At 47.6% G+C, this 27217-nt stretch overlaps 1 protein-coding gene across 3 annotated transcripts; it reads left to right on the top strand.

The window, feature by feature from the left end:
* Positions 1–477: 477 nt before the first annotated feature.
* CABP1 (calcium binding protein 1) lies at positions 478–26911 on the top strand. 3 transcript variants are annotated; one of them, XM_030232150.2, is made up of 7 exons: positions 4296–4502; positions 18052–18228; positions 21791–21821; positions 22485–22628; positions 23891–24000; positions 24407–24554; positions 26292–26911. In XM_030232150.2, the coding sequence occupies exons 2-7, from the start codon at positions 18136–18138 to the stop codon at positions 26315–26317; spliced, it is 552 nt and encodes a 183-aa protein (XP_030088010.1). In that variant the 5' UTR covers positions 4296–4502; positions 18052–18135; the 3' UTR covers positions 26318–26911. The 3 variants fall into 3 exon arrangements, with proteins under 3 accessions (XP_030088008.1, XP_030088010.1, XP_050836634.1); XM_030232148.2 differs by lacking the exons at positions 4296–4502; positions 18052–18228 and adding an exon at positions 478–1111; XM_050980677.1 differs by lacking the exon at positions 4296–4502 and having other exon boundaries at positions 16958–18228.
* Positions 26912–27217: the final 306 nt, after the last annotated feature.

Genomic DNA, 27217 nt, shown 5'->3' with positions numbered 1-27217 from the left:
TCGGGAGTCAGGCCTCCCCCACCGTCGCCCCCGGGACGCCGCCAACCTCGCCGTCCGTGCCGCCGGGGGCGATACTCCCGCCCGCCGCCGCGCCGGGGGCCTGCGGCCCGGCGGCCCCCACCGCCGTGCCCGGGGCTGCCGGGCCCTGCACGCCCGCCGCGCTGCGGGAGCGCCGCCCGCCGCCGCCCGCACCCCTCGGCGGCGCCGCTTCGCCTGCGGCGCGCCCCGGCCCGAGCCGGCCCCCGGCGGGGGGAGGCCCCGGCTCACCTGGAGAGGCGGCGGCGCGGAGGGTGGGGGGGGGTGGGGGGGCAGAGCCCCGGAGGGGGAGACGGTGCCCGCCAGCCCCCGCCGGTGCTCCCCTGCCGCGGCCTTTGTCTGCGCTGTCACATGGGCCGCGGTGCGGGATTTAAGCGGGTCTCCGCAGGACATGCCGTGAGCGGCGCGCCGCAGCCCTGCCCGCAGCGGCAGCGCTCCGCCCGGCCGGGGATGCGGCTCTAGCGGCCCCGCGATGAGCGGCTCCTCCATGGCGAAGAGCGAGTCCCGCACTTCGCTGCTGAAGGCGGCGGGGAGCCGGCGGGCGGCGGGCGGCCAACCCCAGCCCCGCGGCAGCCGCGTTCGGGACGGCAAAGGACAAGGCGGGCAGATGGGGAGGGAGCTGAGCCCGGAGCAGCTCCCCGGGGAGCCCAGTGCCCGCAGGCCCCTCTGCCACCCAGGCGCCCGGGAGGACGGAGCGAGGGGCGCGGGGAAGCTGTCACATGGATGGGGGGAGAGTCAGCCCGAGCCGACGGAAGGAGGTCCAAGGAGAGGCAGCGGCAAGGAACCGGTGCGGACATCCAGGCAGCATCACCACCTCCCGCCGCACGCCAGCCACGGTCACCCCCAGGACCAGCATCAGCTCTCAGACAGGGATGGGGAGGAGGCAGAGGAGGACTTTTTCTTCAGTCACAGGCAGAGGTCCAGCAGAGAGTCCCTGAAGCTCTCGGAAGGCGCTTCACCTCTGTCCAAATCCAGCAGCAAGTGCTCCACCAAGTCCAGCGGCAGCGATCGGTCAGTGGAAGCGGATCCCCTCATCCAGCAGCTGCATCCCATGCTCAGCTCGGTCTTCGGCCAGGTAAGGGGCAAAGCGCCCCTCGCCACCCACCCCTCCCTCTCTTCCCACCCGCTTTCCCTCCGCGCCCCCTCCTCCTGCGGCTCACGGACCTTCGGCTCCTCGTTCAGGAGTCCCCCGCGCCCCCGGGCACAGCCCGCAGCTGTAAATGCACTGCTTCCTGGCCGCCCCTGCCGAACTTCTCCCGGCGCTGCGGCACGGCCGGGGGCGCTGCGGGGTCGGCCCCGAGGAGGGCTCCGCGCCGGGGACGGGGCGCGGGTCAGAACCCCCGGCTCCCGCCGGCCCCGCCGGGCGCTGCGGAGGGCGCTCTCGGTGGTGCTGACGGGGGAAGTGCCGGTGCTTTCCCTGTCACCGGGGGAAGTTGTGGCTCTGCCTGCTGAGGGTGAGAGTCAGAGAAGCGGATTTTTAAAAGCTATTTACTTATTAGATTCCATCTCTCTGGCTCCCCGCCTTGCTTTGCTGTATTTGTTTACATCTCCTTATGGTACGTTTCTGTACAATCAGCATATGAATCATTTCTGATGGCAGAAGCTGTCAGGAGAAGGTAGTGGGGAGGACGACCAAAAAAAAAATCCTGACCCAATTCCGAAGCCTTCCCAGTCACTATGTTAGAATGGAACAGATGCTTTTGGTGTTTGCAAGCTCTTTTGGTACAAAGCTGTCGCTTTTAGCTGATTTTGGTAGTGAAATTACCCAACACGGGTACCCTCTAAAAATGAAAAGGCAGAGGGAGACTAGCTTGAAATTTTCTTTTAGAGACATCTAGGGATGTTACTGGAAAATGTAATCTCTGGGAAGATTAATGTAACTGCAATCTTCCAGAAGCACAATTATAGGTATAAGCCAGTAGCCTGGGTGGCTAAGTTCCATCCAGCCCTGGAAATGACCGATTAAACCGGAGTTATGATTTCTGGAGTTTGTTATTGTTGAATCTTTTCTTTCGTTCTTGTCTTTTTTCTTTTTCCCCTTTTTTTTTAATGAGTGTTTGGGAGGCTTTGCAGGGAGCCCATTCAGACTGAGATTATGGAAAGAATTTGAAAATTTTTTGTAATTGGATGGAAGGAGGTGATACACAGGTGATCCACCCACATGTTTACAGTGTTGTCTACTTCTGTTTGTCTTGACTTCTCCAGATAAAAATCAAAGCACATCTGTTCTTTCCAAAGGACAACACTTTTCCATCCTCACTGACAGTCTGCTGTTTAGGAATTTTACAGCTGTGTTTAACTTAAAACAAATATTACCCTCCCTGTGCCAATGGTGCATCAGAAGTCTAGATAAAATTTTTTTTGTGACAATAAGGAAGAGCTTGGTCAGCAGACTGATGCTCAACCAGGTCACAAAAAGCCATATTCCAGCACCAAGCTTTGAAATGCGTGGTCTTGGCTCTGATTTATGCTGTAGTTCTGAGAGAAGTGAAGATGTGTCCAAGAAAAGATTTTAAGTCTGTGGAGCTGTATGTCCCCAAAGCATCAGAAATACAAACAAATTCATGCCAGGTCTCCCACTCATGGAAACCCCTCTGGTTTTGAGCTCAGTCCTTACCTGAACAGCACCTTTATTTTACCTGCTCTGCTGCTCACATTCCAGTGTCAAAAGACAGTTCTGAAAGCTGTAAATGCAGCAAAATTTACCTGTGGTGTTCAATAATGCCCTTTACTGAAATGAGAGAGATACAATTCTAATTTTCACTTTTTCACATTGCACCAGTGCTTACACACACAAACCAGCATCTTTCTTTTGGAGTGTAGTGTTTTTTATTCAATTTTCTCTCTGTATTTATCTCTCACTTGCTTTCTTTGAAGTAACTGTGACAGAATGAAAATTTAGTGGAGATTTTAGGACTGACTTTTAGGACTGGGCTGTAGTAGATCCCTCCATACAGGGGCAATATGGAGAGCTATAATTTTTTATAATTTAGGATACACAAAGAGCTAGTTACATGAGATACATTAAGGGTTTTTTTTTCTTTTTTGGTAGTGATTTCAAAATCTTGGGATGAATAAAGGCCCAGGTGTAAGATGTATGGAAATTCTGTCATGGCACAGAATGATGCAAATTTTGTTTCTGTGCATGAAGAAATGAATGCCCAGCATTGTGTAAAAATGTGTGTGAAGGTTTGAAACAGGCAAGGACTTAGACCTGCAAGAGTCCAGGCTGCAGCCTGGGCTGTGGCAGGGTCATAAGTGCAGGCATGTCCGGGGTTGCAGTCTGAGGCTGCAGGTTCTGTAACTCCACATTGTGATTAGAAGACAACAACAGCTCAGCAGATAAGTCATTTAATATGAAAACTTCTTTCTAGCCCACACAGCCCAGTGTGAAACAGTTAAAACAGTAATTTTGCCATACATAGGAGAGGAGCACAGTGATGCATATCACAGCAACAGAGCACTGTGGTCCAGCAGCACCACTGTATCTCGTTCCAGCTCTACAGATGTGGAACATCATCACCCTGTTCCATGGTGGTGCAGCGATGTGGTCGCAGATGCAGACACTACAGTAGTACAATCAGATACACAGAAAAGATTGCAGGGATGATTCCATGGAGAATGTCATTATTGCAGTAACAGCAAAAAGGAGCAGTTCAGGACTAGAGGGTTGTGTCTGAGGGAGACAGATTTGTAGCTGTGCAGAAAAAAAGACAGAGTGAAGGAAGAAGCGCCGTGTTTATATAACCAGCACAGCAATATAGTGCACTGTGGGTGTGTACTCCAGGAGAATGCTAAGATACTGCCAGGATACAGGATGCAGTAATATTTTATTAATTAGGCTTATGCTATATTGGTGCAGTGATGTTCTAATACCATTAAGCAGTAATACTCTTTTAGGATATTTTACCATTTTGTAATTGAGTGATACATGAATTAACAAAAGTAGGGTGGTGTAATGATGCATTAAGTATAAGCCAGGATGTCATCTTAGCCTAATGACATATTTGCACAGCAGCTCGGTGCAGCAGTTGCAGAGGAGCACTCTGCTGTGGACTTTCTGCTGGGCTGGGATGCAGTGTGTGCAGCTCCGAGCGTCTGGAGAACACGGCACTGACAATGCAGTGGTGTGATAACGCAGTCCTGGGGCACAGCAGAGATGTGATACTGGTGCCATGTGGTAGGAGTTTGGCAGTGCACGGGTGTGATAACTGTGGAGTGTTGTAGCCTGACCGAAGAGTTTAGCAGTCTATTGATGTAGTAAGACAACATTCCAGAGAAGAGCCATTCTGTACAGCAGTGATCACTTCTGCTGTGATATTTGCAAAGGGCTGCGCTGATCTGACAGCACCATCCCGCTGTAGCAGAAGGCAGCAAGTGAAGTATTACCACCATGCCACAGTTTTGGAAGCACAGCTGAGTTAGCAAGAGGACAACACCACAGACTTGCCTGGTGACAGTGCAGTGTGAGTATGGGCTGGTTTTATGCGGGACAGTGGGACAGCAGTGTTTTAAAGTGGCCCTGCAGTGGCAGAAGCTCAGTGCAGTGTGAGAGCAGTGCTGTGATTCACGGGTGTAGCTGGCAAGGGATGTGTGTATGATAATGCAGCAAAGTGGGAAAATGGCTAGAAAAGGGAGCATGAGGAAGATGTTTCATGTGATTTTGGCCTGATAGGATAGTGTTGGAGTGGCCAAGTGGCAAAAGTGTGTTGTGAAGCACAAGAAAGCATGCTTATTACCACTGCAAAGCAGAAAAATGTGAGAGTCCTGTAGTGTCTCTAGTGTGGCTACAGATCACAGTTCAGCAACAGAAGAGGAGTGGTGACCCCTCAGCAGCTGGGATGGCGGGGAGGTGGCAGCCTGGCAGTAAGACACAGTTAATAATGTGACAATAGTAGCAACAGCAGCACAGAGACCAGGACAGCAGTGCAGTGGCAGCAGGACCGCAGTGCAAGTTTTGTGGCATTCCCGGGGCAGCGGTGATGTGGCTGCAGTGCCCACGGTGCAGCAGCCGCCTGGCACCTGGCTCACCACAGCTCTGTACAGGGACTGCGGCACAGACAGCCACCGCTTCTCATTACTTCGTTCCTCCTGTGCCTCAGTGCTGGCCTAGCTGGCATTTCAAGAACAGCTTCTTCCGGGCATTTGCTATGCAATATTAATTTGTAAGCGATCCTGCCATGTGAGACCTGAACGTTTTCAGAGCCGTTTAGCTTTCACACCCTACCTGACTGTTAAATTTTTCAGTGAAGTGATTCCCCAACAGTTTTCTGTCAATTGCCTCTGGTAGCATGGGGATCAAAGGGGTCAAACAATTGCCGTAGAGAATCATGAAATATTTACAGGGTTCTGCTGTTAGCACTGTGGCCAAAGGGGCTTTTATATTTCTATTTGTACAGGGAGTTTAAAACCTCTCCTGCACCATCTCCCATTCCTGCTTTAATGTCAGTGTCCACATTACCATTAAAATAGGGAAGGAATCTTTCTGCATTTCCTGAGAAATTTTTTTTTTATTTTCCTGCTCCATCCACCTTTATTCTTGAGCTTTAGTTCTTAACAGGTTTTAATGGACCTTCTAGCAAACTGGGATGACAGAAGTGGCCCCGTTTTGGGACAGGAGGTGACCCCAGGCTGCCTGTGTTTAAAGCACATCAAGAACATTTTCCTCTGACCAGCCGAGAGCATGTAGGGAAAAGGTGCCTTGTCCAGCCTCTCACCTTTCTGGTCTTCTCTCTCATCTGCCAGATAAATTTGTTCCCTCCAATGTCTTTGGCTGCAGCTGATTCTAACAGGCGTTTTGCCCAAGAGCAGTCACTGCATCAGGACCATTCTTGGAGATCCATCTGTGGAGAAGTGTAGGAAGCCCTGGCCAGTCCTGTCGGGGTAGACTGGCTCCTGGCTTAGTAATGGAAGTTTTCAGCTGGCCCTGTGTACTAGCAAGGGAGGCTACAATGGAAACTTTCATGTGCACGCTGTGGGGTGGCAAGGTAAATGTGGAAGGTCTGGGTTTCCAGGTGGTCCCGTGCTGTGTTGTGCCTGTAAGGCAGGTGAAGCAGTGGCACGTCAGGGCTCCTGACAAGCTGAGACAGTCTCTAACTAAACTGCGCATTAACACTGTTAAATCGGCACAGTAATTTGGGGTGAACAGACTTCTGGCTTAGCATAACTGACCGCCGAAGTGGTGTTGGTCCCGTGGCACGGTCTTGGCTCGTGTGGAATGTGGAGTGTGGGTGCACAGATCAGGAGGCAGAAAAGTTCCGGAGAAATGCCGTATCCTGCACCAACTTTTCCTCCGTGTTATATGGCACCTCTGAAGGCTTATACCGGCCCCAGAAGGGTCGCTGAGGGCGCGGGCGGAGAGGAAAGGGAGTCCCCGTGGCGGCAGGAGACAGTCCCGCGGACAGCAGTATTCTCTCTGCTGCTGCCCGTCCCGCCGGGGCTCCCGGGATCGTTGCTGCGGGCGGCCTGTCCCCCACGCACTCCGCCGCGGGGCTCCGGGACAGCGGGGCTCCGGCGGCCCCGGCGCGCCCTCGCGCGGCCCGTCCACCTCTGCCCGGGGCCCTTCCCCGCCCGGCGGAGCCGCCTTGACACGGACCCGCCGCTCTCTGGGTTCCCGGAGCATGCTCTGTCCCTGGGCCGCCCGGTGAGTGTGTCAGACCCGGGGAGAAGCGCTCCCAACTGCGTGTTCACAGGGGTCCGGATACCTGCGTGGGGCCCGTACAGCTTGCGTGCTTCCATCCCTGCATGAGTTGCCACAGCCCATGTCCATGCATGTAGATCGACATAAAAAGCCTTCATGTACATGTCTTGTCTATGTACACACAGCCTGCTCGTGCAGCTTCTGCTAAATCTTCTGTGTGGCTACACAACTGCCTCTGTACACGCTTATGCATTCCTGTGCTTAAAACATCGCTCGGCGTTTGTGTGCACACCTGCCTGCTGACACCCGCCACACCTTCCAAGGTACGTCTCCTGTTTTTTATATGTAATGAACCCAGACACAGAGAAACATTGTTCCACTTGAGCATATCCACTCAGTTCCCCCTTTGCTCAGCTTGGAGAAAAGTTCATCACATTTATTGCTTGTAAAGAGCTTGAGGGATGAGAGCCAGACATACAGAATCACTAAGGGGCAATGGATAAGCCTCCTGCCTACAGCAGGTCTGCCAGCAAACATTAATCTTTGTCAGTGATTTACTTTTTAAACAAATCTGTTTTAAAAAGCTATAGAAAGACATCAAAATAAAACCAAGCTAAAAGAACATTCATTAAATATTCTATTCATGAAATATACAGCAGCATGATCTAATGCACTGAAATACACAAACCTTCTGGTTAGATTCAGTTTATCTTTGGAGAGGAAAAAAAGCTTTCAGTAATAAATTAATCATCATTTATATAAGTCTACTGTCCATTTTGTTAAGCTTTACCACCTTGATTTTTGTTTCATGCAATCCTGCGGTTCAACACAATGTCAGGGAAGTTTAGCTTTAGATGTAGTGGCTGGGCTGCAGGTTGTCAGCTGAATTAGCTGTGATTCTTTGTAGCATTCCAGCTTCGGTAACTGTTTTTCCCTTATGCATCCATGAGTGGTATTGATTTCCAATAACAAGCAGCTATATGGTGTGCATTTAGTAAAAGATGTCTAGCTAACTTTGGGCTCCGTTTCAATAATCCTCTGACATTCCTGTGACCTTAGAGACCAGCAGCAGTGTCCATGAACCTGAGTAATCCTTCAGTCAAATGCCCCACTTAAAAATAAAGAGAAAGAACTGTCATAGCTATGGTCATATTTAGATTTTTAGTAGCTTTCTTCACCAGCATAAGACCATGAATTCAGTGCTATCCATGAATGAAGACATTAGCAGTATTCTAATATTTCTTCCACCCATTCCTCCCCTAGAGTACTTTGCCTCTTGCAACCATCTTTGGAAGGAATACACAGCACTGTTTCATCCCACTCAGGCAAAATACATTCTCTGCATTTGGAAGGAAACGGGCAATGGTGTATCATTGGGAAGCATTATGTCACAACAGCTGAAGGCAGGAAGTAGAAAAACACCAGCAACCTCAATGTGTTCTGCTGAAATAAGACACAAAGGGTTTGGCTACTTTGGGACCAGTTGTGTTGAGGTATAGTCAGAGACCTGGGATACACAGTTTGGCCCTTTTAAAGGTGCTGTCAGATCCTTACTCAAATTAGAAGTAAGGCAGATCTCTGTTTTAGGGTGGCAAATCTCACATAATGCTGCAGGGTTGCTTTGGACTATATTGTTGATATTGGTATCCAGGCCTCTGCTCCTCTGATGATCAGCCATGTTTTCAGTAGCACCTCAGTGTGCCAGCTAAACAGTGACCCCCTGTCTCTCTTATTTCCAAAGAGGTGAGAGAGCCAGGCAGAATTAGCTGCTTTTGCAGTAGTCACAGTTGGATGGAGTGGAACAAAATTCCCATATTCTGGAGCAAAGACAAGGAACCACATAAGGTTTATTTTAAACAACCTCTGTGCTCCATATACATGACAAATCCTCACAGCAGCTTCTGAGCTGTCAAGTTTGTACTTGTCTTTTTGTAGCCCATTGATGATCTTTAGGATCATCATCAGCAAATTTCCACAGTACATTGTGGTCTGGCCAACGCATCTCCTGCGTAGGAACTTGGAAGTTGGGCTAATGCAAAATACTTGGATCAGATCTGCAGGGAAGGTGTCAGGAGAAAGCACGTTCCCATCTATTTTCATCTGATGCAAAATGAAGCCAGCTATTTACAGACAGAGCTGTTCTAAACAGAAGTTGACAGGGAGTCCAGGCTTTGTTACCTTGAGAGGAATAGAAAATATCCTCAGTCTTTTTAATAAACATTCTGTTGTTTGTGATTGATTATGATCCAATTGCTCTAATGGAGGAGAATATTATGCACAGCATGAGTCAGCAACACTTTCCTCCTGGAACAGTTGAGAGCAAAGTTCCCAAATTCTCTGCAGAATTCCTTTCCCTAGATGAGAATCTGGACTGCATCCACCAGTACCTGCTTGTGCCTCCCCTTGAGATGGACCTGAATTTGTCTGAGTGGCGTATGGAACCATCCAAGGTTCATTTGAGGTTAGAAGACACAACTCAATGTGTAGCAAAAGCACTTGGTAGCTGATGCAGAAGAAGAAACAGAAAACAGTCACAGAAGTTCAGAGTGCCAATGCATGTTCCAGTGGTTGGGAGCTTCAAAATGAGGTCCTTGACAGAACAGGCCATGGGAGGATGTTGCCTGCTCCAAATGGTTAGGCTCATCTGAGGTCGTTCAGTAGACAAGACAGTTTCTGTAAAACGACATGTTTCCTGTAAAATAAAGATGTGTAGCCACCAGTTAAAAGGTTATTGGAAGCAGATTTGAAAGCTACTAATCCATGTGTGCACTCTCCACTCTGGGGTAGGAAAAAGTACAACAAAAATTCCTGCCCTGTTAGGATAATTAAAGTAAGGGGATGTATTTTAATATACTAAATGTTTGAAGCATTTAATGGGCTCTTGGTAGATTTATGGACTTCAGTGAAAAGATACTAGGAAAGAGTTTTCCCTGCTTTACTATACAATACCCATTACCTACTGACATTGCCCTGTAGCAGTATTTATGTTGTGTTGAGAACAATGATGTAATGTTCCAGCACATGAAGGACTGTGCACTAAAACAGGCCTAACATCTGAACAGTGCCTATACAAATCCATACTTCCACTGAAAATTTTTGCCAAGCAAAGCTACACTTTGATAAGCAGTCACATGTTTTGATTGATTTTGTTTTTTCTGTTGTGTCTGTTGGATATTTGCTGCCACTAGATAAAGCTTCTGGCACCTGCCAAGTGATTAGCTATGAGGAGTTCCAACATTTTCCTATGAAATGAGTATTTCTGCCAAAGGTGCCAGCCCAAAGCACAGCGCTGCTGCTTTTTAAAGTATCCAGACATATTAAATGTCAAGTCAGCCAGCCTTCTCCCTTCCATGTGCTCAGGTTGGTCAGCATGCCAAATGCTTCTTTCCCATGAGCTGACACCTTGCTCTGTGCCAAGCTGCATCCCTTGAGGTCTCTGCTCTCCACCTTGCACCTCGGGAGAAAGGGAGGGATGCATGAACAGCAGCAAGAACTTGCATTTCACAAAGTTCTTACAGATTTTTAGAAAAGTTTACAACAGAGACACAGACCTTAAAAGAACAGTGTGATTGCCACAAAGAACAGTGTGGGAAAACCAGTATACATGCATGTGCAGCCCTCCCACATGCATACCGACTACCCCAGATATAGGCATACCCACAGATCAGCACCTACACAGAAATGTTTCTGACACACTTATTCTCAGCATCCTGTTCTCTTACAGCAGCATCAGTTGGAGGAAGGGAGAAAATATGTTCCTTCTAACCTAATCTTCTAATGACCTTTCTGCCAACTCCACTTTCCTTGCCTATCTTTGAGCTACCTGTGGTGGTGATGGGAACAAGATCCCATTGTAGAGAGATTTTCCTCCTCAGAGCTCAGCAGGGGCTGTCGGCTAGATTGTGGTGTCCTGCCCAGTTGCTTTTAAGAGAGACAGAGTAAATAAGGAGATTAAAAAATTGTTTATGATTGCATCTCTTGGCCCTCTTGCAGCTCCACTAGAGTTCTTAAGGAGTGGAAGGATTGTGTCTGTGCTGCAAACCTGGTGCACATGGGCTCCCATTCCCTCTTCCCTTCCTGGACTGTGAATTCCCTGCCAAGCCTGGCAGGAGGTCTCAGCCCTCTCACTCTGCCCTGCACGTTTCCTATAACTGCCTGTAACTGTAGGGAAGAAAAGCTGGAGAGTAGGCAAACAAGGAGATGGCTGTGGCTGCTCTGGTACAAACCAGTATTTAGAGGGTCACCATCTCGTTGAGAGGCTTTTAGAGCTCAGTAAGACACACTCCACAGCTGTATTCCACAACTGTCCCACAGCAGTCTGGGAACTGTGATGGATTTTTCTGGCAAGAGATGTCTGACTCCCTTTCTTTCCCTCCCTCTCTCTGGGACAGTGTGGGAGATGGGCACTTCTCAGTTGCAGGGTGTTCCTGGCCTCTGTGCTTCCTGTCAGGGAGAGATTCATTAGCAGCAGAAAGGCAATTCTCTCTCCTCTCTGCTCTGGAATTGAAGTCATTTGTCTCAGAAAGGAGCCCAGGCGCCTCACTCGCTGTGTGGCAGCTTCTGCTCAAGGGAGACAAGCACTTCGTCAATAAACAAGGAACCTGGGGAATGGCTCCAGCTGACAGAGGACATTATTAATGACTGGCACTTTGTCAGAGGGTAGATCAGCCTCCCATTAGCTGCCTTAAGAGGGAAAAGAGAAATAGGGCCAAAGATGAAAGCCTGAGAGCAACTGAGAGTTTCAGCATCCTCCTGCGAAGAGACCCCACTGCAAGGCCTAGGGCTGGCACAGCCCCCAAGGACTGACTGCATTTTTCCTCAGCATCTCCTGTGACAGCAGGAGACAGGCACAACTCAGGAAGAGTTTTGCTTTCCACCCTAGCATGGGTGGGCTCTGCTATGGAGGTCTTCCCCTCTGTCCCCTTCTCAGTCTGCCCTGGGTACAAGGAGAGGACAAGGAGTGTCTTCTAGCATGTCCTGGTTTTTGTTTTGGAGAGCCTGTGGACTTTGTGCAGCTCCTACCAACATCATCTAATGAAGAAGGCATTCAGGGAATCTGAGAGGAGGCTGTCCCACTGCCTTCAGTCTTGGGAAGCTGTTAGTACAAGGAAGAGCAAGAAGCACCATTCCCTATGGCCATGCACTTCTGTTTGTGACTAACTGGAGAGGTTGCAGACTTTTGTCATACTTAGACTCCTAGACTCATCTCCTTAGGTGGAAGAAGCCTCTAATCTCTAAAGCAACTGTTGAGTCACCTTAAAATCATACTTAATTTACCACAGCACCATCAGGGTGGAAGGAGAAATCCCTGCTTTGTTTTGACATTGACAGTTCATCCTTTGTCCTACAGCCCTAGAGCTGCCAGGAGAGTGAGTCCTTGGCTCCTTCACAAAAAGCATGTGATGCAAGTACTCAGCCTGTGGAGCAGGTCTTTGTAGAAGCTTTTGTTTGGAACTACACTTGCAAACAAAGATGTGAAATCTTTCAGCTCAACACCAGAGTGTCCAACCAGCCTGCTGCATAACAGGGTGTAAGATCAGTGGCATCCTGGTCTCCAAGGTGTTTGAAGGAAGTAACTCTTCGTACTTCTTATCACTGTGGAGCTGCACCTGTGGTGCCTTCACAGCTAAAGGTGAATTCACTATCCTGCTCAGATACTGTTGCCTGAGTGTGATTATGTGTTTTTTATTCAATATAAATCTCTTTTCAGACTGAATGCTCTTATGCTCAGCCTGAGATCAGGAAAAAATATATTGGGGACTCATCCCTTTTCTTTCAGAGATTATTCTAAGCTACAGGCATAAAGTCCAAAGTATAGAGCCAGCTCTAGGTTCAGGTGCCTTTTATTTATTCCAGGACTTGGGCTCTTGCAAGTGAAATAGATGGATCTGACATCAAAATTCTTTGATTCACATTATCTAACCTGGGGCTGTTTAGATTTAAAATTCAGGTGTGAGCCCATCTTTGGCAGACTTGTGCGGGTTAAACTGCCAATTGATTTTTACTTGCAGAAAGCTGGAAAAACTTTACTGCAAGACTGGCTCAACGTCTCTCCCTTGTGGTTAAATATTACTGTCCTGGGGCTGAGAGTGTTGTAGGGTCCCAGGACTGCTGTGTCCAGGCTTGCTTCTACCGTGACAGAAAAAAAGTCAGACAGTTCTTAGTCAGCTGGTATTTATAAGCTGAAACAGGTCCCACCCAGATAAATTGGTCCATTTCTGCTCTGAAAGGAGCTGTGGTCTGCTCCAAGCCCCTAAGTGGATTGCCTTCTGGCCAGCCTAGTGCAGTGGTGATTGAAAAGCCAAGAGGAGTTAGAAGGGGGGTGGGTAGAGATGCAGTGTTCAGAGGCTGTGTGGACCCAAACTAGCTAGATTCACAGAACTCATCACTGAAATCACTTCTTGCATTGCCTCTCTGTTTTAATTCTCCCTGAAACAGCCCTCTCCTATGAGTGAAACAATCTTGCCTGCAGATTGAGGGGGGTGGGAGGGATTTGAACATTAATCTGATGTAGATTATACATCCGCCTCCCTCTCTTCCCCCCTTCTCACTCACTCTCTCTCTCTCCCTCTCTTTCTGTCTGTTTCTCTCCCCTCCCTCTCCTTCCTGCTTCATCTCTTCAAGAAAGTGAACATAAAGTAAAATACGGAGAGGGAGAGGCAGAGAGAGAAAAAGCTCCCTGAAGAGGGAAAGCCCCAGCAGCCAGGAGCTGTTTGGATTTGCCTGGTGCTGCCTTTCTTGCTTTACTCCCAAGGAATACCTTTAATGGGATCAATTGCTTCAGTTCCTTTATAACCAAGTCCACCGGAAAGGCAGCCTCAACATATTATGGGCAACTGTGTGAAGTCTCCTCTGAGAAACCTCTCTAAAAAGGTATGTTCCCTGAATCAATCCAGCCCTGCTTCTTGGGATGGGTGACATTGTGGGCAGACGAGAATGGGAGGTGGGAGAAACACAGAGATGAGTATGAAGGGTTCAGCTTCTTCACCAGACTTTTTCTGTAAGAGCTGCTCATGCAAGTGCAGCCAGTAGAGCCCAAGATGCTGAGAGCCATAATATGTATAAATAAATGTGTGTGTAGGCTCGTGTCCTGCTCTCTGTGTGTGTACAGCTCTCCTCTGGGTACGTGCAAGCATGTGCTTGTCGATGTGCACAGTGTGCTGGAACACTCCTGTCAGGGCAGGAGTGAGCTTGTGCTTGTGTTCAGCTGAGAGTTACCTGCTTGAGTAATCACATATGTCATGGGTGTAGGGACATATATGCATGTACAGCTGAAGGGTCACGTGTCTGTACGTGTTGCCATTGCTGTGTAAGAGTATGCACACCTATGGGCCCATCTGAGGTACGTGTGTGTCCTTAGCTCTTTACATCTCTGCACAGGCATCCCGAGTGCTTGAGCAGGTTTGCTGTGAGCGCAGAAGGCATTTCTGTGTATCACACACATGTCCTTGCTTTTATGGTGCTGTGTGTGCTCACCTGCTGGTGCATGTCCACACAGAAGTCTGTGTGTAGACATGCACGTTTTTATGTCTATCCATCCTTGCATATGAAACAATTAGTTTTGGTATGTGTTTTGGGTACGAAAGCATATTTTTCTCTCTGTTCTGCTTGTCCATGGATCTGTTTGTGAGTGGATACACTGGGCCCTGGCTGTGTGTTTGTGCATCATGTTGCACGTCAGCGTGGCCCATGTGTCTACATGCTTGGGCCCAGCTGGACTTTGTGAGCTGCCACATGTATCTGTTAGGCTTCAGCCCACAGTCTACTCTGTACTGGGGTTTTGCAGTGGTCCTGGGACAATCTAGATTCAGGAATAATTCTGCTGTTATGGACTGGGTTGAAATGGGAATGACATGCCCCAGAAACATTTCTTGTTTGACTGAGGAAGTCCTTACAGCACTGTGTACCTGTCAGCCACATGGTTCTCACTTGGCATTGCTGCAAATCTAATAGCTCAGCAAAAAGCTATGCAGTTCATTGTCCATAAATGATAAAGTTATGCTGGTTATCCAAAGTATTGCAATGAGATGCTGCCTCTGTGGAGACCTTGACAACAGTGAAATGCCACTGCCATCACGATGCTTTATCCAGGACACTTGCCACCTGGGACAGCTTCTCTGCACGGGAGCTGTCTGGGAGAGAGAGGACCTCCATCATAGAGTTTCTTTTGGCTGCATTTTGGCCTCTTCTGTATAGAAACACAATTTGCTTGTTATCTTGGCTGCTGTAAACAAAGCCAGTAATGGCACAGTGCTGCTGTGGGGGAGCTGGGATACTTGATGAGGGAATTCATCACCAAGCAGTTAGGCAGTGCTGAGACCAGTCCTGGGTCAGGGTGACCTGCAGGGAGACGCAGAAGTAGCTGAGGTTCACCCAAATGTTGCACATATGAAAAACCAGCTTGGTTGCTTGTAGGTCGCCTTCAACTTGGAATAAAAGGAGTTGGCTGCAGCTGTACAAGGCAATTGCAATTAAAGTCTGACAGGTAGCCAGGCTGCTTGAATTGAAATAGATTCAAGAACCTGTAAATTGTGTTGTCAGTCTTTGAGGTAATTTATGCTTTTATTCCTAAAAGCTGCTCTGAATAACTCACTTTATGCCTAGTTACAAGGCCTAGGATGTCAAGACTGAAGAGAAAAAGTTGCAAAGCTGAATGAGAGAATTTTTCAGGCATCACTCTAGTGAGCTATGAAACAAGGCACTCATCCTGACAGGTCCTGATACTCTGCCATTCTTTTCATCACAGCACACATGATTATAGTGCAGACTTTGCAGATCAGTCTTAACATTGCCCAACTTCACTTGGCTGTTATATGATCCCAGTAATTTTTCTCAGATTTTACTTTGAGCAAACTCATTTTGCTGAAATGTGAAAGAGGGGGGATTGCAGACAACACGTGTGGAAGCTGCTCTTGGGTGACAGTCTGAACTCTTGAATACATGATTTCAACCCAAAATTTGGGATTCACTCCCAGGCACCAGCTGGCTTGGTCTAGGTCTGGATGACACCAGGATACCTTGCTTGTTCAGGCTGTGACTCCCTGTCTGTTGTTGGAAGCTGATCGTGGAAGCCATCCTGGCTGCTTTTCCCTCCAAGAGATATTGCAGTTGGGATCGAGGCCCCTCTTGGCTTGCTGTTCTGCAAAGCCCCTCTGACACTCAGGCCAGAAATGAAGTGAATCCTGGTGTGCTTCTGCTGTGCAGAAATTAAAAGCCTTGGCATCCAGGTCCCTCACTTCACCACACCTCTCCACCACTTTGGTCTCTCTAGATCAACCAGGTGTCTTCCCACTCCATAATCTGCTGGTCTGACACAGCCAAGGGCTGGACTTGGCCAGGAAGCTTAGTGGTCCTTTGCTAAGAAGGGAATGGGAAAGCCTGATCTCCCCAGTCCTATTCTTGCATTTTCCTTGTCATGCTACTGCTGTTCCCCTGTAATGGGTGGCTGATGTTTCTTTGCCCCATACCAATATCAGAGCTCCCTTGCCCTCTCTTCTGCGATGTAGAAGGAGCATAGTGAAGGGAACTTGAGTGGATATTTGCAGGAGAACCTGTGAGACTGCTGGCAGAGGGAACACTGAATGCCATAAATCCTGCCTGCAGTGACAGTGCAGGGCAGGGAGCCTTGCTGAGCTGTTCATCTTGGTATTCTGGCACTGAAGCAGTTTGTCTGGTCACAGTCCTCAGTGGCTCTTGGCAACTGTTTTGTCAAACTGGCAACCACTAGTGAGACAGAAAAATAATGGGATGACTATTATGAGGTACTGCTGTATAGCTTGGTAATAAACTATTGACTGGAAGTGTCAGCAAACAAACATTTGGGGCTGTGGGGCTTTGCATCCTTCATGTGGCTTCCCTGGAATTAAACACCAATGTGGGGTATTTAAGTGATTCATATTATTTGGTATATTAAACTGAAAAATGTGCCAGGAAATAAAGCTGATAATTTTGAAAATACATTGCATTGATGTCACAAAGCTGTGTAGCTCAACACAGATGTCTTGACATTTAGCTGAGCTGGTAATATGCCATTCGTGGATGGATGCTCATCTTTCAGTTTTTTAAGGACAAGTGTCCTATGTGTCAGAATTAATCAGAGACCAATTCCTTTCTCAGCCACGACTGCAATGAAAACGCTTTTCTGCTTCATCATTTTCTTTCTCCCTGGTTTGCTTTTTGAGTTATTTTTGTTTTGATGCTTGATATTCACATGACATTATACATGAGCAGATTGGTGTAAGACTGTGTACAAAAAGACAAATTACAAGCCATGCATGCAATGTAATAGCACATGACAGACATAGCAAGTAGATACAATAGTCTCAGACGAGTGTGAATGGGAGGTGTTTGTGTCCGGTCTTTTAGCCTGAAAATTTACCTCAGGCTTTCAGGAAAGGGTTAATAGAGACAATGACAAGTGACAGAGCTTCTCTGATCACCCCTGGGAACGCTGGCTGTAAAAGTAGAATCATTCCTGAAGAGGAATCTAATGTATGATTAATGTTTATTCTGTAAAACCAAGGGTCCTGTGGGTTGTGTTGGCTTTTTATAGCTGCATGGGAATATCAGGATAAGAGGTTTTTTGCAGAGCCAGGGAAATGCATTTCTATAAAAGGAAAGCAGCGCCTCCTTATAAAATCCAGTGCTGGATTCTGTTCTGGAGCCTTAGCTTAGCAGGACGTGTGCACTTAGAAAATGTGCAATTGCAAACACTCAAAAATGTTGTGCCCGTGTCTGATCTCCACTTTGGGACTGTCAGTGATTAAAAGAGGCCATGGCAGTAAGTGCCTCAAACCCTGAGGATATAACTAATTAGTAGCTGCACAAGGCAGCGTGAGCCTGCAGTTGGCAGGGCCACCTGATGCTGTAAATGGTCTTCTGAAAACGTGCTAAAGCGTGTGATGCTGTGCTGCTGAAAAGTAACGTGGAGCCTGTGCAGTGGCTTCGTGCAGGCTCTGCCTGGTCTCCCTGGTCTCCTGGGGATGCCCGGGGCACGGGCTGGCACACGTACTGTTAAGTTTGGATGTGCATGTCCTTTGCAGCTCATTCAAAGCAGTGCTAACTCTGGGGCTCATTGTGGGAGTGTGGCACTTTGGGCTGTGTCTGGGTAGATGTGAGCAGTGCTGAGAGTTTGATGTCATTTCAAAGAGAAATTCTCGTGGTTGGTTGTTCTTTCAGCTTTTGAAAGTGAACTCCTGGACTTACTGCTTCTGTACAAATCCTAATAGGCCGGTGGGGGGGACGCAGTGTGCGCTAGATGAAAGAAATTTAGCAATTATGTCTCTGCGAGGCGGTTCAGTAAAACTTCAGAGGAACGAGATGGGGAGGTAACATCCTCTGTTGTGTTGTTTGCTTGCTGCTGGTTGGCTGGGAAGATCCGCCATGACGAGAAGACGAGCTATAAAGCTGTCCAGACGAGCGAAGAGGGGTCGTCGGCTGGCGAGTACCAGGGTCCGCTCATGGTGCTGGCCCAGAACTGCGCCGTCATGCACAACCTGCTGGGGCCAGCATGCATCTTCCTGAGGAAGGGCTTCGCAGAAAACAGGCAGCCTGTACGTAAGTTACACCCAGCGGGGCGAGACACGCACAAAGCCACGTGGACGAGAGTCGGGGATGCGGAGCCGCCCCCCTGCTCCGTCTGCGTGGAGCTCTGTAACTCCCAGCCCTGGATCTCGAGCATTCCGGCTCCAGCTCCAAGTGCAGATAGAGTCACAGGCAAATGTCTAACCTGAAGGATGTGCAGATACCCTTGTGCCTAGACACCAAGAAAGGAGAATTCTAAACCTACAGCTATGGAAAATAGATCCAAGCCTACACTCGAGTAGCCATAATCATATGGATTCATGAAAACGTTTTAGGACTTCAGGACTTGCCTATGATCATATGGACTCAGGAAGAGTCCAGTGCTCAAAGCTGTTATTCCAGCAAGACACCCATTTCTCATTCCCAGGCTCAGATTAGCATGTAAAGCCTAAATAGCCAGTTAAATGCAAATTAGGGCATCTGTATTGGGAACAAGCTGTCCATATTTGATACTGTTCCTATCAGTTCACAGTGAGCACACTAGTACCAGTAGATATAAGCAGACAGCTGCCTCCTCACAGATATCCAGACACGATCTCTTGTGCACTGGCATATCCAGCCTGACACTGCAGCAATCCCAGCCAGTTAAACTGAGGAGCATCAGACTGTCCTTATATTTGCAAATAGTGCCAGGCTACCAAATGTTATTACCCTCCCACATGGAGAGAGAGAAATAGCAAAACCATTTCTATTAATTCAGTCACACCTATTGTAACTAGGTGCTCACGTGCATCCAATGTATGCATTTATATACAAACAATGAAAATATCTGCTTGCATGTATGCACCCCAATATTGTGTCTTTAGAAGAACTAGAACATATTTTTGCCCCCAAACATTCTACTTCTACAACAATGTGAATTTAAAGACAACCTAATATGATTAACACATCTTTTATGGATATGTATAAGTGCATATGTGCATTGTCAGATATTCACCCAGTGCCTTCCATGTTCTTGTGGTGAAACAAAGCTTACCCCAGTTGCCTCAGAGCCAGAGGTTTATTGCCTCTGTAAGAAATCTCTGCTTTTGTGTTGATATGGTCATCTACAGCTGTAGGAGACATGTAGGTCTTTATTTCTGAAACCTCTGCTTCAACCAACAACTCAAAAAAGAGTAATTAGGTGCCATTATTGATCAAAAGGCTTTTGTTCTACCTAACCTTCAGCCACTAAGTGATCCCACAGTCCCTGTGCCAGGTCACTAGAACATGAAAAACACTCTTGCACAGGTACACTTGCTGACCTGCACAGAGCCACCTTTCACAGGAGATAGGTCCAGCTCCCTAGTGGACAGCTGGACAAGTGTCCATCCTGCTTAGGCCATGGAAGCTCACTGTACTCTGAGAGGTCTCCAAAATAGGATTAGTGATGTCTCTAAGTACCCCGATGTAGAATAAGTGCATCTAATACACAGCTTTATTTTTACTGATTTTCTAGGCTGACAGGATTTCTTGTGCATAGAACAGAAATAAATGAGGGTAAGACCATTAAGTATAATGGACTGTCTGGGGGTCACCTCTGCTCATATCTAGGATCTTAACTCTTGGAATAGTTTTATTCCTCTCCCCATATGTTCTCCGAAAGCTTTAGAGTGATTCAGCCCATTTTATCCCAAGCAATTTTACTCCCTAATAATTTTAGGGGATCTTTCAAATTTAAAACAGAAAACCTCTTCCTGATGTTAGTTATCACTTGAGTCAGATTTTTGGAGGGACTTAAACCCTCCCCCTCCTTCTCCATTTGCAGTATCTGGCAAATGCAAATTCTTTGGTGTGCAAAATTAGAGCCAGTGCTGAAGCCCCCACTTCTGACAAGTGTCACCGATGTCAGTTACAGTGTGGTCTTCAGTGAGGGGGAGGAGGAGGAGGAGGAGGAGGAGGAGGAGGATGAGGATGGTCTTGTGAGGACTGTGCTGGAGGAGGGCCCAGGTCCTACCCTGGCCACTGTCACAAGACAGCAGCTACTATGGGTGAGTCATGGCACCCTTTGCACTGCAGTGCTGGCACTCACAGCCCTGCAGCTGCTGTGCACCCAGCCACTATCTCCAGAGATCAGTGTTTGCAGTCTCTGGAATAAAGTGCACAAGGTGCTGGAACTGATCACGGGTGGTTTTCTTCTGTTATTTTATCTAAGGCAGGAGGGCAATTATGCCTCCTGCATCCGGTCTGAGGAGATTGAATTGCTTTATTACTTGGTATTGATGAAAGCAGAACAAATGGGATGACATGTTTGAAAATACCAGGTCTGTGAAGGATGAAACAGCAGAGCCAGCACGCTCCGACAGTTCCATCCAGCACAGAGATGCCTGTGGGAAGGTTATGAGTGGCAAGCTGGTCATTTCTCTGGCACAGCCCACTTCTGCACAGACGTAAACCAGTGTGTGTCCTAGTTTGCTATGCACTCTGAGCAGCTGCCATTAGAGTTTCCAGAGGAGCCTGTGGTTAAATAGCAAAGGATCATCTTTCTCAAACTGATCAAAGGCACCGTCTCCAGGCACATGTGGTGAGGCTGGAGGACACCTGGAAGGCAAGGAGAAACTCCCCACAGTTGAGGGGAAAAGCCGAGAGTGAGACGACAAAAGAGATCGCGTTTCTGTGTTTCCAAATTCTCAGATGTTTTGGATTTGCCTGGGAGCCATGAGAGGAATTAGAAAGGGCATTTAAACCAGAAAGCAGTGCATTTCTATGCTCATCTCTTCTTCCTGGTGCAGTGTTGGAACTTCCCTATACTCTTATATCCTCCCCTTCTTCCAAGAAATTCAAATTGGATGTTTGAAGTTACAGTGTTTCCTGAACATGGTGAATCCTTGTCCTGTTTCATTTGTGGATGACCTTGATAATGTATATGTTGTGTGTCTGCCTTCATGACTGGTTTCAAAATGCTTGTATGTGGAGTTGAGGCTGGGGGGAAGGGAGAAGTTACTACCTTTTTGTGGGGACAGATTGTAGGAGATGTCACTGAGACATTGACTGTGAGAGACCTCATAGCTGTTGCTGTCTTGCCAGAAGGACAGAGATCAAGCAGTGATCTGAGCAGATGATAGTTTAGACCTGCTGGTTACAAGGACTGCTTCCAGCTGCTTTGATCTGTGTGTGTCAGCAGGAAGGGCAGTAGAAATACAATCAGAGCTCCAGAGGAGATCATAACTGCTACAGGGACAGTCTCTGCTCCAGAACTTGGTGCTGTGGAATGATGAAGCAGCTTCTGAAGTTGCCAATAATACCATCAGTGGGGAGGCCACAAATCTTGCTGTGTTGGTCTGGGTCTATTCTGGGACCACCTGTCATCCCCCTGTCCACCAGATGAGAGGGAGAGGGCTTGCAGAGAAATGTGTGCAGGTTAACACCCCTCTCTTTGGGAAGGAAAGCTGAGAAGCCTTCCTAGGTAGATGGTATTAAACATGTCATCACCTTCTTGTTTCTTCTCTCACTTTCTGGCTTGTTCCAGAACCCTTTGTACCAACAAGTGCTATTTTGAAACTATTTCGTGGCCAACAAATGTCTTTAACATAATACGTTCTCTTTTTACAGGATAGAGAACTCCGTCCTGAAGAAATTGAAGGTAAAATTTGTTGTTTCTTCTTTGTCCCCTTTCTCCCTGCCCAGAGAAAACCTATTGGCTGGCCCTTTCATGGTGGCCCCCGTGGGTTAAAATTATTTAGGGCAAATCAAGGGAGATGATTACTGGACTAATCCCAGTGAAAGAAATAATGTATAAAACGGAAAGAGTTCTGACTGTAAAGGAATTTGCATCCATTCCATATTCTTCAGGGTGAGAGGATAAGTAAGTTATGGGATATTGGTTTTTAGGGAACTGTTGTCCCTCCAGCTCCCACAGAAAGTGTTGTGGAGCATGATACTATAATATGGCTCCAAGGAAGCTGTCTTACCTGCTAAACCCTACAGTGAGGGGTGTATAATAGACTGTAGAGGTAAGTGTTGGAAAAACTTACTAAGTGCAGTTTCTTTAGGGAGCACAGTTTAGCAATGAAGTGTTTGTGACACTTGTAGTCCGAGCAAGCTTTCCTGCCAGGAATGGGCCAGCAGCACTGCTGACAGAAGAGCTTAACTTGCTCCAGTCATTGCCTCATGTAGGGAGATCTGCTGGGAAAATACTGAGTATCTTAGAGAGTCTGGCTTCATAAAGTGCTGTTTATTCTGGGGAGTTTTCTTGGAAAAGGTATTTCAAACTGTCACTGACAATATTGTTCTTCCTTTCCTGCAGAATTAAGAGAAGCCTTTAAGGAGTTTGATAAAGACAAGGATGGGTTTATTAACTGCAGGGACTTGGGGAACTGCATGCGGACCATGGGCTACATGCCTACTGAGATGGAGCTAATAGAGCTATCCCAGCAGATCAACATGAACTGTGAGTAATACACACCCAGCTGTACCTGCCTGTTGCTGCTGTGCCCTGCATCATTGCCTCAGGCTCTCTTGGTCTCTGGCTGCCTCTTTCCCTTTGGATTTTTCCCCCCTCTCTTCTTTGGTTCTGATTTTCACTTCTTGTCATCTCTCCTGTTTGTTTGTGGTCCCTAGAAGTCAATGCCTTTGTTTTTGCTTATCAAAGGGACTGTGTGGACTGTGCTGTATATGGGAACAAGTGGAAGGGTTGTCCTTCATGCTTGTCAGGTATAAAACTGCCCTTAATGTGTGCAGTCAGGCACCGGTGCACAGGTTCTGTGTGTTGTCACATTGAAGCTGTTGTCAGATGGTGTCAGACTGAAGGGCGACCCTGGGAAGATAGGGATGCTTCATTTAGATGGGTGATGGATGGGCTGTTGATCTGTGGTGGTTTTTTGTGTATCTGCTGTGTGCCTGGGGATGGGCTGTGAGCGAGCTGTGCTGGCAGCGTCAGATGGGAGCATCTGCTGCAGTCATGGAAAGATGTGACAAATGCATCTGATTCACTGTAACTGTGTTTGTGACCCTTGTCTTTCACCATCGTTTTTGTCAGCCCTCATCTGTGGCAGTGCAGTGTATCACCCTCAGCCAGGTGGGGAGAGGCATATTTAGTGCATGTTATTTCTGACACAGGATTATGTTAAAAGGACAAATTACTTGGTCAAGGAAATGAGAACAGCTGCGACATATGCAACCAGTCACACACAAAAGCAGCTGGTAAGCCTGGCACACAAGTGCTTGGGAATTTGAGAATGTTGCTGACAGCTCTCAGGGCACTAACAAGTAAAAGAACTAATACCATGGATAAACAGTTGGACATACATTAGCTGCTGTAATAGAGCAGGGCTGCACCAGTGCTGCAGGGCACTGCCCAGGCTCTGCAGGAACATCATGCTGTGCCCTTGCCGTGCCCTTTGGCACAGGCGCAGCAGAGTGTTGCTATAAGCACTAGAACGATCAAGCCTCTGATACATACTATGTGATGCAATAAGGGTGGGACAGTCCGTGGCAGCCTAGGATGGAATAACTGGGACTCATTCTGCCCAGCCCATAATCCAGAAAATACAGGGTAAAACTACCTCTCCTTTTCTTTCCACTGTCCCACATCTTCTGTGCTTTGCTTCCTGGAGGGCCAAGCGCTCTCTGGGGCACACAGAAATGCAAAGCAAGTGCTGGTCTTGGCTAACTTATGGAGTTCTTACACACAATCTTTCATCTTGTCCCAAGTGGGTGGCCATGTGGATTTTGAAGATTTTGTTGAGCTGATGGGACCAAAACTTCTAGCAGAGACTGCAGACATGATTGGTGTAAAAGAACTCCGTGATGCCTTCAGAGAGGTGAGTGATCCCTTCCGCGTGCCCCCAGAGAGATGAGCAACACAAGACAGGATAGAGAGAAGAAGACCCACTGGAGAAGAGGAGGAGGAGAGAGCAGCACAGTGGAAGATCTAGAAAGAGCCCAGTCAGGCATGAAATAAGGGAAGAGCAGAGAACATTGCTAAGATAAGGGAACTCTTGAGGCAAGGAAAAGAAAAGCTGGTGCAGAGACAGCATTTGCAAGGGTTTTGTGAGGAGAAAAGACAGACTGGATCCAAAGGACACTCAAAGGAGGAAAAGGAGGGACATGGAAGGAATGGTGAAAATAAAGAGCGCTTAGGAGCAAGACAATACAAAAACCAATCCAGATCAAGATCTGTTTCCCTTAACTGTATTTCCCCTGCTGGTATTTTTCATGTACTTGCAGTTTGACACCAATGGAGATGGGGAGATCAGTACCAGTGAGCTGCGAGAAGCCATGAAGAAACTTCTAGGGCAGCAGGTGGGTCACCGGGATATTGAAGAGATCATCCGGGACGTGGATCTGAATGGAGATGGGCGTGTTGATTTTGAAGGTGAGAAGGGATCAATGCTCGCTGTCCATCTCCCCTGCTGTGAGTCAGAGTTTCAGATCAGAAGCTGAAGTGGAAGACTTGCATGCTCAAGGCCCGTGGTTCTGAAGTATGGAGAAAAAAATAACTTCATTTTTTCAGTCAGATGAATTGTTCATTTGTGTATCATTTCTTGCTGCATCAGTTTCCATTGGGCCTCCATAATTCTAGCATGGTAAGAGATAGAACCTGTCATAAAGAAACAGATCCTGATGCACACATGCTCTGCCTGCCATTGTTTAATGGGGCATTTTCCTTTCTTTAAATCTATTCCAAGAGCTGTGAGGTGGCTGAATTGCTTTGGAGAATGCATTACACCTTTCATTTCCTCTGGCTCACCTTTGTTATATGCCTTTATAGAGAATTTGTTTCTGTACCTTTGTGCCAGAAGATGGTCACGTGCCAGCTGTGCTCACTTATACTGCAGATATCTGATCCCTAGGTGTCATGTTAAATCCTAGAGATAATTAATTTCTTCTCACACTTGTCATGCCAGAAGGACTTTGAAAAATTAGAGTGGTTGGGCTACTATCCTAGCCATTAGGTGTGGCAGGAGCAATATTAATAGAGGCCAGGGTTTCTGGCAATGAAGCAGTTGATATCAGACAGCTAAGAAGATATAAGAGCTGGAAGGGTGTGAGAGTGTGGCAGGCTGCTTTTTTTTCCTGGTAGAAATCCAGATGTCCCTTTGCAGTAAGAGTGAAGTACTTGAACTATGAAATTAAAGTAAAATTGACATAATTTTTTTGGCTCAGCAGTATTCCTGGTCTCCTACATGACAAGGCATCTCAGTCAGGATTGCTGAAGCCTCTGAGGGCTTTGAAAATATTAGAATACCACCAGTATCTTCCTAGAAAGTATCTGGTAGCTGCAGTTGTTCTAATGCACTGGCTGATCACATGACAGTAGTTCTCCTTGTTTCCCACAGCTAAATTATGTTAGACAGCTTAAATACATGAAATGCTATCCCAGTATCAATTTCTCTGTGAGTTTCCACTTTAGTTGTCAAAAGACACCTCTATCAATGGAAATGGAGAAGTCAAGGGGGTAATTTCCACTGCCCTCTTCTTTGCAGAGTCATTAGTTCCTCAGCAATTCAAGTGCAGAATGAAAACACATTTATATTTGATGGCATTTACACTCAGCTTGAACAACTGCAGTTGACTTCACAAACTGCAGGGTAGTCAAGAAATAGATCCAGGGTATCCTTATAGTTAACATGTATCTTTAAAAACAAGAAGTCCCTTAAAGTAAACTTTTCTCTGCAAGAATGCCAGTATAGATACTAGCACAACTCTCATGCTTTCCCACACTGGTATCTCTGTGAAGTGGCAAGTTTACTAAGAAATCATACAGTGTTCCCAAAACTGTAAATCAAGGTTCCCTGAAGTTACAGTGAAAGGAGACAATGCTGGCTGTAGTGCTGCACAAAGAGTTCCTTGTGCAAACAAGACCGTAGGTGGCTGGGAAGGAGTCCAAGGCAATGAACTGACCTGCTAGAGGGATCTTATCACCATATCTAATGCAAGGATTAAAGCCCACGTTGTGTGAGCTCTCAGGGCCAGTCTCAGAGTGCACAGGCTTTGCTGGCAGCCTGGGGACTCCCAGTCTCACCCTGGCTTCTCTCTCCAGTAAATGAGAGCTGGGCTGGGGACCATGGATGCCTTCTGGTTCAGGGCTGTCTTGTGTTGTTGGTTGCAGAGTTTGTTCGCATGATGTCCCGTTGAAGATAATTCTCAGCTAAAGAAGAATCAGCACCTTAGAGAGGGCAGAAGAGGACCTAGATGGAGCATCTAGCCCCGGTGTTCCTACAGGAGGGTTTATCGGCTGGCTGCGATTAGGACGTTGCAAGATGACCTGCTGCTCCTCCCTCACATGGTCCCCATGCCCCTCCACCCTTTCACACTGTGAAAGACTTGCAACTTCCTACAACTGGAACCATTCCTTGAAGAAGATTGCAGGAAACTGCAGAGCCAGGACTTGCCATGATGCTTTCATGGGATATTTGCAACTTTAGACTCCTCCTCCCCAGCTTTATTCTCCCACCAGCTGCTGCAAAGAAAAAGCAGGAGAAATCCTCTTGGCTTGGTGGATGAGAGCAAAGCCATTGGGACTGGTGGCAGCCTCAGGGCGTGCTCTGCACTTCTTGGTTTCCCTTGGTGAACCGTGTCCGTGTTTGCTGTCTCAGTGTGTGTCCATCTGTGTGGAGTTATTTATGCTTCCCCAACACTTATTTGCATCTCCTGTGGTTATGTTTACCAAGAGTAAATTCAAATATATGTCTTGTGGGGGGAAAGTGATAAATATGCACGTTGAAATGATGTGGAGCCTGGATGTCCCTGTGAGAGGTGGTGACCGGGCTGGGGGATAAGGGCTTGGGCAGATGCACACCCCAGTGTCTGCCCCAGGATCCAGAGGCGAGTCCTTGCTGCAGAAAGGGGAGTCAGTGCTGGCCACTGAGTCTGTGTCAGGGCTCTGCCCTCCCTCCCTCCCGCTGTCGCCATGGCCAAGGGCCATGGAGGTGCCTCACAGCGAGGGCAGTGCAAAGGGTCTCCATCCACTAGCATGGGCACAGGTCAGAGCCTCTGCAGTATCGTGGGAAGGAGCAATGGGAGAAAGGGCCCAGA

This window comes from Serinus canaria, chromosome 15, assembly GCF_022539315.1.
Source record: "Serinus canaria isolate serCan28SL12 chromosome 15, serCan2020, whole genome shotgun sequence".
Classification (NCBI taxonomy): domain Eukaryota; kingdom Metazoa; phylum Chordata; class Aves; order Passeriformes; family Fringillidae; genus Serinus; species Serinus canaria.
The sequence above is the reverse complement of the archived record's forward strand: the minus strand, read 5'-3'. Positions and strand labels throughout refer to the sequence as shown.